The 15979-nt window shown below is 44.1% G+C and overlaps 1 protein-coding gene across 1 annotated transcript in view; it reads right to left on the reverse strand.

The window, feature by feature from the left end:
- Positions 1 to 15979, reverse strand: part of FNDC3A (fibronectin type III domain containing 3A) — an 84211-nt gene that overhangs the window by 48561 nt on the left and 19671 nt on the right. The window contains exon 3 of the mRNA XM_048501018.1: positions 130 to 206. Within this exon, the coding sequence (XP_048356975.1) occupies positions 130 to 206 (77 nt within the window). The remainder of the gene's footprint in view (positions 1 to 129; positions 207 to 15979) is intronic.

Below are 15979 nucleotides of genomic sequence, written 5' to 3' on the forward strand. Positions count from 1 at the left end.
AAATGAAATAGCTAACCTCAAATCTCTTCGATGGTGGCCATGTCTGGCTGCCACAACCTCTGGACTGGGCTGTTAGTCTGATAACGTTGTGTGTAGGTAGAGTGAAAAGAACCGAACTGAAAGACCTACCTGTGGGGCATACCCAGGAGGCACAAAAATAGGAGGCACTGAACCATTGTGCGACATCATTGGCACCTGAGCAGGACCTACAAGTGTTAACAGAAAGATTTCGGCATCACATTTATTAGCACAAATGAGTTGCGATCTCTGAACTGTATTCTTTCTTAGAAGATACAGGCAAGCTAACCCAGTAGAATCAAGATAAAAGAGGTTTTAGTGATTGTCATTCATTCATTCATTCATTCATTCATTCATTCATTCATTCATTCATTCATTCATTCATTCATTCATTCATACATTCAACTTGTTAGACCACCCACCCCCAAAGGGCTCTGGGCGCTATGAAAGATAAACAATTGAAATAACAATCTAATAGTGATGTGTGATTGTGATTTTAATTGTTTATCTTTCATACTGCCCAGGCCCCAGAGCCAGATCTAATACTTTCTCATCGGCCATTACAAAGGGTCGTTACTTATCCATCCCTCTCCAGGGTCGGGTTTGTCCACACTGTAAAAACCAAGTGGAGACTCTTGCTCACATTATTCTTGACTGTCCGAGATATGTGGGCATTAGGAATTTCTCTCCCAGGCTGGCCCTAGACAAATCTGAAAGAAACTCTGACAGTTCTGTTGTGGAGCTTCTGTTAAACAATACAGATGTCGTGCTCTTGGAAAAAGTAGCAAAATTCCTTTTGCAAGTGACAACTTTCTAAGTAACGTATATTGCTATATACAGTCTTTCTGTCTGCGTTTTGAATGTCCTCCTGATTTGTACTTCATAAATGTCTGGTAACGCTCTAGAGCTTATTTTAAATGCCTAATAAAGGTTGTTGTTGTTGTTGTTGCTGGGAACAATCTAATAGCTAAAACACTCAGTTAAATACAGCCTCAACAAAAATAAGGAAAAAAATCCTTAACATTAGATGGCAACCTGAAAGAAAACCTCCTCTCCCCTTAGGAGGAGACCGGGCGGCTAACAATGATGTTATGTGGGGAAAATGGTGGGGGAGCCAATCAGCAGCTCCCCCCCCCCAAGGCCAATGGAACAGCTCTGTATTAAAGGCCCTGCGGAACTGTCCAAGGTGCTGCGGGACCCTAATGGCTAGAGGGAGAGCATTCCACCAGGCTGGGACCAGGGCAGTGAAAGCCCTGGCCCAGTCGTGCCATTGAGGGGCTGGGGACCTCCAGCAGATTTGCCTCCACGGATCGCAGAGGCTGAGTCAGGACATATTACTCATCTAGTGCAGAATATAAATATAGTAACTTTCCAACTTAATTGCTTCCTTGCACTGCAAAAAACAAACTGCATATTTTCACAGACAATATCAATATTGATACTTTGAAAAATCTCACAAACTCTCAAAGACTCAAAGGGGCTGACAATCTCCTTTCCCTTCCCCCCTCACAACAAACACCCTGAGAGGTAGGTGGGGCTGAGAGAGCTCAGAAGAACTGTGACTAGCCCAAGGTCACCCAGCTGGCGTGTGTGGGAGTGCACAGGCTAATCTGAATTCCCCAGATAAGCCTCCACAGCTCAGGCGGCAGAGCTGGGAATCAAACCTGGTTCCTCCAGATTAGAGTACACCTGCTCTTAACCACTACGCCACTGCTGCTCCATAAAGGGATAGGTTGTGTTAGTTCCAGAGTCGTAAAAGGATAGGTTGGGTTTGTTCCATCTAAGGTAATTGTCTTGTAATGTCACTTAACTAGACTTATGTTTTCATTTTATTTCCTTAGTATCTGTTAACTATGGTCCCTTCTGCACATGCAGAATAATGCACTTTCAATTCACTTTCACAATGTAAACACATTCTTTATAACCTGATCTATTGATTAGCTATTGGTTAGTCAGGTAGCCATGGCTTACATGTTAGGGAGCATGTACATCAGAAGTTATAAAGTTAACTTGGGCCCCTTCCGCACATGCAGAATAACACACTTTCAATCCACTTTCACAATTGTTTAAAAGTGGATTTTGCTATTCTGCACAGTAAAATCCAGGTGCAAAGTGCATTGGAAGTGGATTGAAAGTGTATTATTCTGCATGTGCGGAAAGGGCCCCAAGATAGCTATTTTCCATGTACGTCCTCTAATTAAATTTTTTGTAATAAACCTCTTTCTTCTTCAAGAAAGTGGACTGTATCCCAAATCCTACTTACACACTAAAGATCACATTTACACAATAAAGATACACAAACCTGAGGGGAGTTAAAGTAATTGGAAGCTCTTCCCTTTGTACTCACTGAGAGGCAGCCTGACCAGGCATAAAGAAACTGGGTTTTGTATCTTGGGGTGGTGGCAATGAAGAGAAGACATGCTTCAACATGCAGCCCAGCATGCAACTCACATGTGAGAACACACAGACCCAGGGTAGGATTGTGACAGAAAAAAATCTCAGAAGTATTTTGCTCCATCCACTGCAGTAGCAGAATTCCTTACAACTTCCCCAAAAGACAGACTTTTCCATGAAAACAGATGTCACAGAGATCCAGTTTTCTGGCTGTAACATTCATTATACCTCAGTCTTTTCTTTGTAATTTTCCCTTGTTGTCTTTCCTTTAGATGGCCAAATTTAACACATTTTAGATGTGCGAGAATGTGAACTCTTATGTTTTCTGTATTTTTAAACGTACGTGGAATCTTTTTAAATTAAATCAGAAAATGTCATTAGGCTTCCAGGCATAATTCAAAGCGCTAGGTCTTAACTTTAAGGACCTAAATAGTTTGAGGTCAGGTTACCTGGAAGATTGCCTCCTCCTCATAGGTGGGATCCAGCAGGTTCTCACCAGTTCCCGAGAGTGGGTTACTAATTATTTGTGTGTGCTGAGAGGGGGTTACTAATTGGGTCTGCTTTTCCGTTAGAAATTCCATTAGGTCCAAAAATCATAAAGTACTGTTGTTTCCTATGTGGCTGGTTAGCAAAGGTAGAAAACGGGATAATTCTCCCTGTTGGGCTGTTTTAAAAACATGTTTTAGAAATATGGTAAAGTTCCTTGTTTCAGGAAAATATCCTTCTTTTGATTTCTAGAAACAAAATTAAGTATTTGAAAGTATTAAGTATTTGATAGGCAGTCAATTAGAGGAGAAGTAGTTGTTTCTGTTGGCAGTAGATGATAGGACTTGCTATAATGAGTTTAAATTATGGACAGAAAGATACCAGCTGGAAATTAGGAACTTTTTGTTTTATAGTAAGAGTTTTTTACAGTAACAGAGAAATTATTAATGCCCCACCCCCAGAATGCCCGGACACCCCCCCCCCGTTGTGCCCATTGTTTGAATCCCACCACCATGGGAACCTGTTACTAAAATGGATCCCACCACTGCTCCTCCTATACTGTTCAATCCACCAGCTATGATCCTGTTCCCCATTTATGGGGTCTGTGCCAATACCTCTAGACGTGAGCCAAATGGTGACCAGTGATGGAGCATTTTCAGTGGGGGCATCTCACCTTTTGAATGCCTTCATTCTTGAGGCTTACCTGACATCTACCTGACTGTCTCTTGGGCACCTTGGCAAGATATTTCTTTTTTTACCATGGCAAGTTTTTCTTTTCTTTTCTTTATTTCTTTAACTGAGGGATTCCATCTTCTTTAGCAGATTCATGGTTTGTTTCCAGCTAATGTGCTGTTTTATAGTTCAGTGCTAGCATGCTGGATAATTTTATGTTCCTTGTCTGATTTTGTCCATAACTCTTCCTATTGTGCTTTCATGAGTTTACTGTATTGCTTTTACTTTGTGAGCCATCTCAAGAGCAGGTCTCTAGAGAGGTGGCACATAATTTTTTTCTAAATAAACTGGAAAATGTTATCAACGTGCACATTTCATTTAAAATAACATACGACGACTCCTATAGGAACGTCAAACTGTCTTTACTGTTAGTCTTGAAAAATTAGGAGTCTGTTCTGTTGTCCATCCTTAACTGATACCTTTTCAACTTCCAGTCCAAAGTTTATTTATTTATGTTATTTATAGTGGGTCTTTCTCACTAGGACATGGGCAGGCCCACCCAAATGGCAGGGTGGCTGGACGCAATGGTGCAACCACGCCACCCTGCTGTTTCCAAGAAGGCTTTCCAGTGGCACAGGGAGCCAAAAAGGCAAACAAATCCCTCCCCCACATTGGCACCAGAAAGCCAGTGGAACATGCTGCCACAGGAGGTGGTGATGGCCACTAACCTGGATAGCTTTAAAAGGGGCTTGGACAGATTTATGGAGGAGAAGTCGATCTCTGGCTACCAATCTTGATCCTCCTTGATCTGCGATTGCAAATGCCTTAGCAGACCAGGTGCTTGGGGGCAGCAGCAGCAGAAGGCCACTGCTTTCTCCTCCTGCATGTGAGCTCCCAAAGGCACCTGGTGGGCCACTGCGAGTAGCAGAGTGCTGGACTAGATGGACTCTGGTCTGATCCAGCAGGCTCCTTCTTATGTTCTTAAAGCCCTCCATAGGGCTCCCAGGAGCTAGACACCAGCGTTTCCAGTGGCTAAGCAGGGGTGGAAGCTGACTAACCCTGGTTCTGCCCAGGCCATGCCCCTGGAACACCCCTGCAGTGGGGGCACAGGAGCACTGGGGTGGTGTGTGCTGCTGTGTTTGGCTATTTTGGTGGCCCGTGACAGCCACTCACTGACAGATCCACCACTCTGGCAGGAAGGGCAAATTGGCTGGTATAAGCCTGCAATAGAACCGAACAACTCAAAGAGCCAAAATTGGCACACTGACCTGGATTTGTATGTAGACATCATTTGTATTAAACAATTCAAAACAACATTTGTTCAAAGTTATTTTTGTCATTGCACACTTGTAAATTCACTTACACTAATGCTAACCCTATTCTAATATACTATAATGAAAAGATAATATATATATAAAGTGCCAGTGTCAATAAATCATATCAATGTACAATTTCATAATCTCATTCAAGATATAATGACAAAGGTCCATATGAGACTTCAAACTAATGAGTTCCAAAAATTTCTTAATATGTCCATACATTGTATGGTTTCAAAATGGAACTTCACAAATTTTCACCAACTGTATTGACAAACAATTATTCACAAGTCCATATGAGACCACACTGTTCAATTCCAACGGAAGTTTTGTATCTCCATTTTTATGTGATTCCCAAATGGAACTTCACAACAGAGCTGATATCTCCTGTGCCTTGAGTCCATTCATGGATGGTATATAGAAAAATGAGAATCAGCAGGATGGCACATCCTATAAACAGTGCCCTGTCATGAAAAGATGCATTGTTTAGAGTTCTGCTAGGAAGCTGCTTCCAGGTCAACTGAGCCCCAGCAGCCAGGGGAGTTACAGAAGACATCCTTTCAGTCAAACTTATGCAAAAGATGCCATGGCCAGTTATGGAAGTATTCAGTGTTCACTTGAAAGGGCTGGCGTAATTGTGGGCCTAGAGAACCAAGCTGCAGACGAGTGAAGTCTTTTTAGCAGAGTTTACCTTTTCATGCTGCAGAATTTTGTTATTTAGCATGTAATACACACGATCTTGCTATTTCCTTCCAATGTAACCTATAAGAATACATATTTGATGGCATGATCACTGTTCAGATGTCATCTGATGTCCATGTTCTCCAATAAAGGACACTTATGACTTGATTTATAAGCCCCCCCCCCCCCGTTTAGGTTTCCCCCCCTAAATAGGGCAGAATCGGTTTAAACTGGCCAGAACCAGTTTAAACCAGTTTTAACCATTTCAATTGGTTTGAGCTGATCAGAAACAGTTTTAACTGGTCTGAACTGGTCAGAACCAGTTTGAACGGGTCAGAATTGATTTGAACTGGTCAGAGCCAATTTGAACCAATTTGAACTGGTCAGAACCAATTTTAACCAGTTTGAACTGGTTTATACTGGTCAGAACCTGTTTGAACCAGTTTAAACCTTTCAGAACCAGTTTGAAAATGATGCAAAAATGCATAGTAAGAACCTACTTACAGCAACAGACAGTAAAAACTATACATAATAGCATAGCCCACAGTTCCATTGCTAAAGAGTTGGTGGTCACATACATTTTCATAGGCTAGAGAAGAGGTCTGCAACTTGTGGTTCTCCAGATGTTCACGGACTACAATTCCCATCAGCCCCTGCCAGCATGGCATGCTGACAGGGGCTGAAGGGAATAGTAGTCCATGAACATCTGAAGAATCACAGGTTGCAATCCCCTGAGCTAGAGCTTCGAAATGAGCAGATATTACGGAGCTGCAGTAGTGGCCCCATTGAACACATGAATGTGTTCTTATGCTTACACCCTTGGTCCTTCAAGGCCAGTACTGTCTCCTCTGATCAGTTGTGTGGCTTTCTGAAGTCGTTACAGTGACGCAATGAATGAGACGAGACGCAGCGATATCAGGAGACTGGTGGAGAGAAGCCAGCGGCTGATCTAGTTGATCCGGATAGTCTGGCTAGTCTGCCGAGCTGGGGTCCCTGGCACCTTTATTACGGGTTTGGGGAAGGCAGGAGAGCGGGAGAAACTTGCGCAATTCATGACTCAGTGAAGGGCTGCGTACGTGCAGGGGGAAACGTTCCTGTCTGGGTGGAATCCATATTCAGGTATCTTGTGACCTGGGTGTCTGGGGGATCTCGTGATGTGTGTATGTGAAAGCCCAGGAGGGGACAGATGGCGCAGGCATTCCTGTGAACTTTCTGAGGCTCTACTGGGTTCGCTAACGCACCCCTACAGCTTTCCATAGTACCTGGCAGAGGATGACCTACTGGCTGATCATTTTGTAACTAGAGATGCCATGTATTGGGTTTGAGACTATCTGCATGCCTGAAAATCCTGTCAGTATTTCCTGTGGAGCTGAAATTTGGCCCAGAGAATCTAACTTGCAAGTAGTATAATCAGGTCAAAATTCAAACAAAATCCATTGTAAAACAGCAGAGATAAACCCATTTTTCCCCTGAGGGGGTCCTCTAGGTCCACAGAAGAACACCCCTCCATTGGAACATGGCCCTATTTTCTGGGTCTATTGATCTGCATATAATATACATCCTATATTATGTATTGTGTATATGAAACTTTAAATATTTTACATACTGTGACAAAACTACAAAACTACTAAGAATTACCTGGGTGCTGTGTGGTTTCCGGGCTGTATGGCCGGGTTTTAGCAGAATTCTCTCCTGACATTAGGAGTCTGTGTCTGTTGTCCATCCCTTAACTGATACCTTTTCAACTTCCAGTCAAAGAGTTTATTTGGTATGTTGTTATGTTATTTATGAGTGGGTCTTTCTCACTTTTAGGACATGGAGCAGAGCCCACACCCAAATGGCAGGGTGGCTGGACGCAATGGTGCAACCACGCCACCCTGCTGTTTCCAAGAAGGCTTTCCAGTGGCACAGGGAGCCAAAAAGGCAAACAAATCCCTCCCCACATTGGCACCAGAAAGCCAAGTGGAACATGCTGCCACAGGAGGTGGTGATGGCCACCACTAAGCCTGGATAGCTTTTTTAAAGGGGGCTTGGACAGATTTATGGAGGAGAAGGCGATCACCGGCTACCAATCTTGATCCTCTTTGATCTCTGCGATTGCAAATGCCTTAGCAGACCAATGAGTGCTTAGGGGCAGCAGCAGCAGAGAGCCACACTGCTTTCTCCTCCTGCATGTGAGCTCCCAAAGGCACCTGGTGGGCCACCTGCAGAGTAGCAGAGTGCTTTGGACCTAGATGGACTCTGGTCATGAGTCCAGCTTGGGCTCCTTCTTATGTTCTTAAAAAAGCTTCCTCCATAGGGCTCCCAGAAGTAGAACACCAAAGCGTTTCCAGTGGCTAAGCAGGGGTGGAAGCTGACTAACCCTGGTTCTGCCCAGGCCATGCCCTGGAACACCCTGCAGTGGGGGCACAGGGAGCACTGGGGGTGAAGTGTGTGTTAACTGCTGTGTTTGAAAGCTATTTTGGTGGCCCAGTGACAGCCACTTTCACTGACAGATCCACCCACTCTCTGGCAGGAAGGGCAAATTGGCTGGTATAAGCCTGCAATAGAACCGAACAACTCAAAGAGCCAAAATTGGCACACTGACCTGGATTTGTATGTAGACATCATTTGTATTAAACAATTCAAAACAACATTTGTTCAAAGTTATTTTTTTGTCATTGCACACTTGTAAAATTCACACTTACACTAATGCTAGCCCTATTCCTAATATACTACTTAATGAAAAGAGTAATATATATATAAAGTGCCAGTGTGTCAATAAATCATATCAATGTACAATTTCATAATCTCTCTCATTCAAGATATAATGACAAAAGGTCCATATGAGACTTCAAACTAATGGAGTTCCAAGAAAATTTCTTAATGTGTCCATACATTGTATGGTTTCAAAATGGAACTTCACAAAATTTTCACCAACTGTATTGACAAACAATTGATTCACAGAAGTCCATATGAGACCACACTGTTCCAATTCCAACGGAAGTTTTGTATCTCCATTTTTATGTGATTCCCAAATGGAACTTCACAACAGAGCTGATATCTCCTGTGCCTTGAGTCCATTCATGGATGGTATATAGAAAAATGAGAATCAGCAGGATGGCACATCCTATAAACAGTGCCCTGTCATGAAAAGATGCATTGTTTAGAGTTCTGCTAGGAAGCTGCTTCCAGGTCTAACTGACTAGCAACCAGGGGGGGAGTTACAGAAGACATCCTTTCAGTCAAACTTATGCAAAAGATGCCATGGCCAGTTATGGAAGTATTCAGTGTTCACTTGAAAGGGCTGGCGTAATTGTGGGCCTAGAGAACCAAGCTGCAGGCAGGTGAAGAGTCTTTTTTAGCCAAGAGTTTACCTTTTCATGCCGCAGAGATTTTTGTTCATTTAGCATGTAATACACCGCGATCTTGCTATTTCCTTCCATATGCCAACCTTATAAGAATACATATTTGATGGCATGATCACTGTTCAGATGTCATCTGACGTCCATGTTCTCCAATAAAAAGGACACTTATAGGAAAAACTTGATTTATAAGCCCCGTTTAGAGTTTCCCCCCCCTAAATAGGGCAGAATCGGTTTTAAACTGGCCCAGAACCAGTTTAAAGCCAGATTTCTAACTTCCACATTTTCAATTGGTTTGAGCTGATCAGAAACAGTTTTAACTGAGAAGTCTGAACTGGTCAAGAACCAGATTTTGAGCAGGTCCCGGGAATTGATTTGAACTGGTCAGAGCCAATTTGAGAACCAATTTGAACTGGTCAGAACGAATTTTTTAACCAGTTTGAACTGGTTTATACTGGTCAGAACCTGTTTGAACCAGTTTAAACCTTTCAGAACCAGTTTGAAAATGATGCAAAAATGCATAGTAAGAACCTACTTACAGCAACAGACAGTAAAAACTATACATAATAGCATAGCCCACAGTTCCATTGCTAAAGAGTTGGTGGTCACATACATTTTCATGGAAGAAACAGAGAAGAGGTCTGCAACTTGTGGTTCTCCAGATGTTCACGGACTACAATTCCCATCAGCCCCTGCCAGCATGGCATGCTGACAGGGGCTGAAGGGAATAGTAGTCCATGAACATCTGAAGAATCACAGGTTGCAATCCCCTGAGCTAGAGCTTCGAAATGAGCAGATATTACGGAGCTGCAGTAGTGGCTCCATTGAACACATGAATGTGTTCTTATGCTTACACCCTTGGTCCTTCAAGGCCAGTACTGTCTCCTCTGATCAGTTGTGTGGCTTTCTGGAAGTGTAGATTACAGTGGCGCTTAATGAATGAGGGCGAGGAGGCCTTGTGATATCAAGGAGACTGGTGGTGGAAGGAAAGCCAGCGGCTGATCTGGATTGATCAGGATAGTCTGGCTAGTCTGCCCGAGGCACTGGGGAGTCCCTGGCACCTTTATTACGGAGTTTGGGGAAGGCAGGAGGAGGCCGGGAGAAGCTTGCACAGCAATTCATGACTCCAGTGAAGGGCTCTGCGTGCGTGCGAGGGGGGGAAGCGTTCCTGTCTGGAGTGGAATCCATATTCAGGTATCTTGTGACCTGGGTGTCTGGGGGGATCTCATTGATGTGTGTATGTGAAAGCCCAGGAGGGGACAGATGGCGCAGGCATTCCTGTGAACTTTCTGAGGCTCTACTGGGTTCGCTAACGCACCCCTACAGCTTTCCATAGTACCTGGCAGAGGATGACCTACTGGCTGATCATTTTGTAACTAGAGATGCCATGTATTGGGTTTGAGGAGCTATCTGCATGCCTGAAAATCCTGTCGAGTATTTCCTGTGGAGCTGAAATTTGGCCCAGAAGGAATCTAACTTGCAGAAGTAGTATAATCAGGTCAAAATTCAAACAAAATCCATTAATAAAACAGCAGAGATAAACCCATTTTTTCCCCTGAAGTCCTCTAGAGTCCCACAGAAGAACACCCTCCATTGGAACATGGCCCTGGCCCATTTTCTGATTCTATTGATCTGCATATAATATACATCCTATCATTTATGTATTGTGGTATATGAAACTTTAAATGGTACACATACTGCTGACAAAACTACAAAACTACTGGGAAGAATTACCTGGGTGCTGTGTGTGGTTTCGGGCTAGCTATGGCGGGTTTTTTGGCAGAATTCTCTCTCCTGACATTTAGCCTGCATCTGTGGCTGTGGCATCTTCAGAGGATCCTCTAGAAGATGCCAGCCACAGATGCTGGCAATAATATTCGGAAAAACTACTTTCTTAGAACTGCGGCCATGCCAGAGCTTCTACAACACTGATCCCGTAAGCCGTGATAGCAATCGACAATACTAAGAATTACTTTAGCCAAGGAGTGAATTCCCCTTCATTTTTTAAAACTATGATGTCTTGGAGGCAGGGGGCTCTGTTAACAAAATAGCAAGGATTGCTAGTTGCCCTTTCTGGAGGCCGCCAGAAACCCAGCACTCCTAGAATGTATGCAGCTGCAATGAATCACTCTTTCTTTGTTATTCCCAGGAGGGGGAAAATGTTCAGGATTTACTGCAGCCCATTAGATTACTTCTGTCTCTCCAGCCGAACACCCACATTTTAACATCACACAGGCAATGATAAGCATCATTGACGCAAGCACTGCCAAGATCAAATCTAAAGGCCACTGCGGCTGATACAAAGGGGCGCCATGCTGACGTAGGAACCGACTCATCCGGCTCCGGATTCTGCAAGTCAATCATCCTTGGGGCCAAGAATAGTTGTTCTCCGCTTGCTTTTACATAACGGCAGAAGCGCGGATATTTTATTTTCAGCTCCTGGTAACCACGGTTATTACCAGGGGTTGCCAGAAATAACATCTATAACGCGCAAGCAGAGCCTGTTACCCTTTGCAAACTCGGTGTGCAATTTGACACAGTCAAATGACAGGGGTTTGAAAGTGGTACAGAGAGAAATCCATCTTCAGTTGCATTTCCTAATGTTCTTATGTAAGGTTTCTGACTCATTCACTAACTGTGTAATCTTATGCAGAATTTTCCCAGGTCTGAGCCCACTGGTTTCTGCTCTGCAACCAAGTGCAATGGTCGGTCTCACTAGCCAAAGCTGGGCAGAGGTAGGCAAAATGAGCAAACTGTGGTACGTAAGGTGCATCCGGCACAGCTCATTCATAACAAACGTAACTCATTGTGAATGAACCCACTTCCCCCCTCCCCCTTCACACGTGAGAAGCTTATCCAGTCAGGAAACAGCAGCAAACGCTGCAGCTCGTTCTCACAGGGACATTTTTTTCACCCCTTTCCAGGATCACGTGTAGCTACGGAGGCCTCTGTGGGACCTCTGTAGCCACATAGCACCAAGGCAAGAACATAAAAAAGGGGGGAAAGTATCTCTCCCCCCCCACATCCTTGGGACCTTTGAATCGTGGGCAGCAAGAGACCTCCCCATCCCCACAAACAAAGAATCTCCCCACCTGCAACCGAGAATCTCCCTCCATCTGAATATGGTGGCAGCCATTTGAGTGGATTGTCTAGTTTAGTGATGTTTGAAATAAATATAACAGGCTCAGCCCGTTTTGAGGGAGAGACCTGTGCAAAGTTCTTCCCAAAACCAGGATATTTTCTTTCTTCTGCCTATTATATTGGTGCTATGGAATCCACCTAACAGAAGTTGCTGGAGTTGTAAGTTTTAGAAGGCGGGGGAAACAAGCGATTCTGGCGCCACTGGATTTGACAACTTTCATTTATCTTCCTATCTAAATTAATTACCATGGCAGATTATTTGAGTTTACTTCAGGAGCCCAAGCATAGATGGATAATCACTAGGGCTCGATGGAACTCCTTCCCTTGCTCTATGCTACAAGGAAGGTTCCGAAAAATTGACCTGCAAGAGCGGATGTCCCCATTGTACCGCAGCGATTCAAACCATGGAACATATATTGCTCGACTGCCCCAAATACGAGGGATCTAGGACCAGACTTTTTGCTCTTTGCCCTGTAATCTTTAATGAATAATCTACTGTGGGGAAGATTACGTTTCTATTAAACAATTCCGCCTCCGAGATTTTAACTTTTGTAGTTAGGTTCCTTATAGAAACTTTGAAATGATTACCTGCGATGGTTCTCATGTATGGGATATGTGTTTGGACAATGTTGGCTGTTATATGGATTCTATGCCTAATAAAGGTTTATACATACAAATTAATTACAGTAGCTAAAGTTCCACACAGAGGGAAGGAGCTGTATTTCGCCATATTTTATGCTGCAGGATGACAAAGAGGATTTTATTATAACGTTGGATATTTAATTTCATTTGAATTATACTGTTCTTTGGGCGTAAGAATGAAATTGGCTCATCTAATTAACGAGAAGCTCGTTTAGCAAAGCATCCTCTATTAAAAGTCTCTAAACTGAAATCTCATAATCCGAAATCTTTGAAATTAAAACCTATCGAAATTATTTTTCATAGTTAGGTCTTCGTGAGTTGCACATACGCTATCTGCCTTCTCCTTTGGAAGTACAAGAGAGGCAGACCTGGAAAATTAAGAGGCAGGGAAAACAATCGACTAAATCCTGGGATCTTCTGCACGGTTAGAAAGCGCCTTCTTCTAGATGAAAAATCTTTCCCCTGAGAAAACCTCTAATGGCCCAATCACATATGGGGAGCCTAATCGCATCATGGAAGTGGCACGGAGCTACGCGAACACATTTGCTCCCTTTCCTGGCTCAAGGGAACCCCGTTGGTATAGAAGAAGAAGAGAAGAGTTTGGATTTATATCCCCCCTTTCTCTCCTGTAGGAGACTCAAAGGAGCTTACAATCTCCTTGCCCTTCCCCCCTCACAACAAACACCCTGTGAGGTAGGAGGGGTTGAGAGAGCTCCGAAAAGCTGTGACTAGCCCAAGGTCACCCAGCTGGCGTGTGTGGGAGTGCACAGGCTAATCTGAATTCCCCAGATAAGCCTCCACAACTCAAGCGGCAGAGCTGGGAATCAAACCCGGTTCCTCCAGATTAGATACACAAGCTCTTAACCTCCTACGCCACTGCTGCTCCTATAGGGGGCAAAAGAGTCAGCAGTTGGCCACCCTTTAGCTTCACAGCAGCCAAGCCCGGATGTCTGGGACTCTGCAGAGCTGTGCTGGAATCTGATTGAACGCCAATGTGTGTGTGTGTGGAGGGGGGGTTCCTGGGGGTGTTGGGGCTTGGACATAGGGTTGTCATAAGTCCATCGAGCCCTAAGGAGAGCTTTCTGGTGGTGATTTATTTATTTAGTTTAGTTTTTCCCTGGCCGCCTCGGGCTGAGGATTGGGCTGCCCATATCCCCTTCATCCCTAGCAAATCAAGGTAAAACATGGTGAAGCTATGTTGGAAAGCAACTTTGTTTCCAGAGTTGGAGTAAGCATATGCTGAGGCGAGCAACTGTAGGGCCCCAGACTTGTGGCAGGGCACACTGCCAGAACTGTAGCGAGGGGGAATTGTGCCCGGGGCACATGTGTGCCCTGCACCCCTGCCACGCCCCCACCCGCCACACCCTGGAACACCCCTGGAATGTCCCGGAATGCCCACGCCACACCCCCGCACCAGCGTGCACCCAGGGCAAGATGTCGCCCAGTCCCCTGGCTGCTACGCCACTGCACACTGCCAGCAACTTTCCCACTTATATACCCACCTCTGATGCTTATCAGTATACTTGTCCCTTGCTCATGTGCTATCTGCAACTAGTGATCCCAGCTGCATGTAGAAGATACAAAAAGAAGAACAGTGTACAAGGGGCGAATTTAGTTTTGAGAGGGTAGCCATGTTGGTCTGCCTTAGGTCGAATCCCCACTACCGTCCTAGCCAGGCTCTTGAACACATAAACTAACCAGGAGTTTGAGGGACTAATTCTCCTCAGTCGGTTCATCTTGTTGTCTTAGCCAGGTTCTTTGAGAACACAAATCTGACCACCTCAAAACCTGGTTACATTTTTTTTGTGTTCTGAAACCTGGCTAAGACGGTAGTGGGGATTGGACCTTAGAAGAGCTAGATCTGAATCTGGTAGCACCTTAGAGACCAATGAGATTTTTCAGGGTATAAACATTTGAGAGTCAAAGCTCCTTTTGTCAGATACAAGTAGGAAGAATTTCAGATGGTAACCATGTTGGTCTCCAGTAGAAGAGCTGGATTCGAGTCCAGTAGCACTTTAGAGACCAACAACTTTCCCCGGGTATAGGTCGGAAGTGACTTGACAACACTTAACACACACATACACATACACACAGAGACAAGCTTTTGAGACTCGAGGGTCCCAAAACAGTTTTAGAAAAAAAGGTATCATACTAATGTGTTGTGATTTTGCAAGAGTCATAAAAGGGTTAACTGTATGTAAACACATTCTTTATAACCTGATCTATTGATTAGCTATTGGTTAGTCAGGTAGCCATGGCTTACATGTTAGGGAGCATGTACATCAGAAGCTATAAAGTTAACTTGGGCCCCTTCCGCACATGCAGAATAACGCACTTTCAATTCACTTTCACAATTGTTTAAAAGTGGATTTTGCTATTCTGCACAGTAAAATCCAGGTGCAAAGTGCATTGAAAGTGGATTGAAAGTGCATTATTCTGCAAGTGCAGAAGGGGCCTTGGTTTCTATGTCTGAGCAGGAGGAAGACATGTGAGACAGCAGGACACCACCTAGTTAGCAAGATGGCACCAGATGCACAGTAATGTAGGCAAGTAACAGGAAAGAAAGGCTTTCCGATTTTATCTCCATGTAACCCTCCCTTATGGTTAGTAAACTTGTACATAAAAAGCAACTGAGAATCTGCTAAGTATATGATTCTCTTCTCTGCTAAGTATATGATTGGGGTGTCTTGCTAGAATCAGCTCCCCACACAGTTATATCCTACGTAACGCCATGCCATAACAGAGTGACAAGGGAATTGATGGATGTGATTATTCTTATACTGATATCTTGATCACCCAACTGAGAATATTTATGTATAAAAGGAGGCAAATACATAAATAAATTGTCCACCATTGAAGGAGACAGCCATATGCTTGTGGGAATGTACAGCCAGGAAAAAAAAACATTTTAGACAGACTATATTTTCACTTCTAAGAAGAAGAAGAAGAATTTGGATTTATATCCCCCCTTTCTCTCCTGTAGGAGACTCAAAGGGGCTTACAATCTCCTTGCCCTTCCCCCCTCACAACAAACATCCTGTGAGGTGGGTGGGGCTGAGAGAGCTCCGAGAAGCTGTGACTAGCTCAAGGTCACCCAGGTGGCGTGTGTGGGAGTGCACAGGCTAATCTGAATTCCCCAGATAAGCCTCCACAGCTCAGGCGGCAGAGCGGGGAATCAAATCATGCTGAATTCCTCAGATAAGCCTCCACAGCTCAGGCAGCAGAGCGGGGAATCAAATCATGCAGGCAGGGGCTGATGGGATTTGTAGTCCATGAACATCTGGA

This window comes from Sphaerodactylus townsendi, linkage group LG01, assembly GCF_021028975.2.
Source record: "Sphaerodactylus townsendi isolate TG3544 linkage group LG01, MPM_Stown_v2.3, whole genome shotgun sequence".
NCBI classification, from domain to species: Eukaryota; Metazoa; Chordata; class Lepidosauria; order Squamata; family Sphaerodactylidae; genus Sphaerodactylus; species Sphaerodactylus townsendi.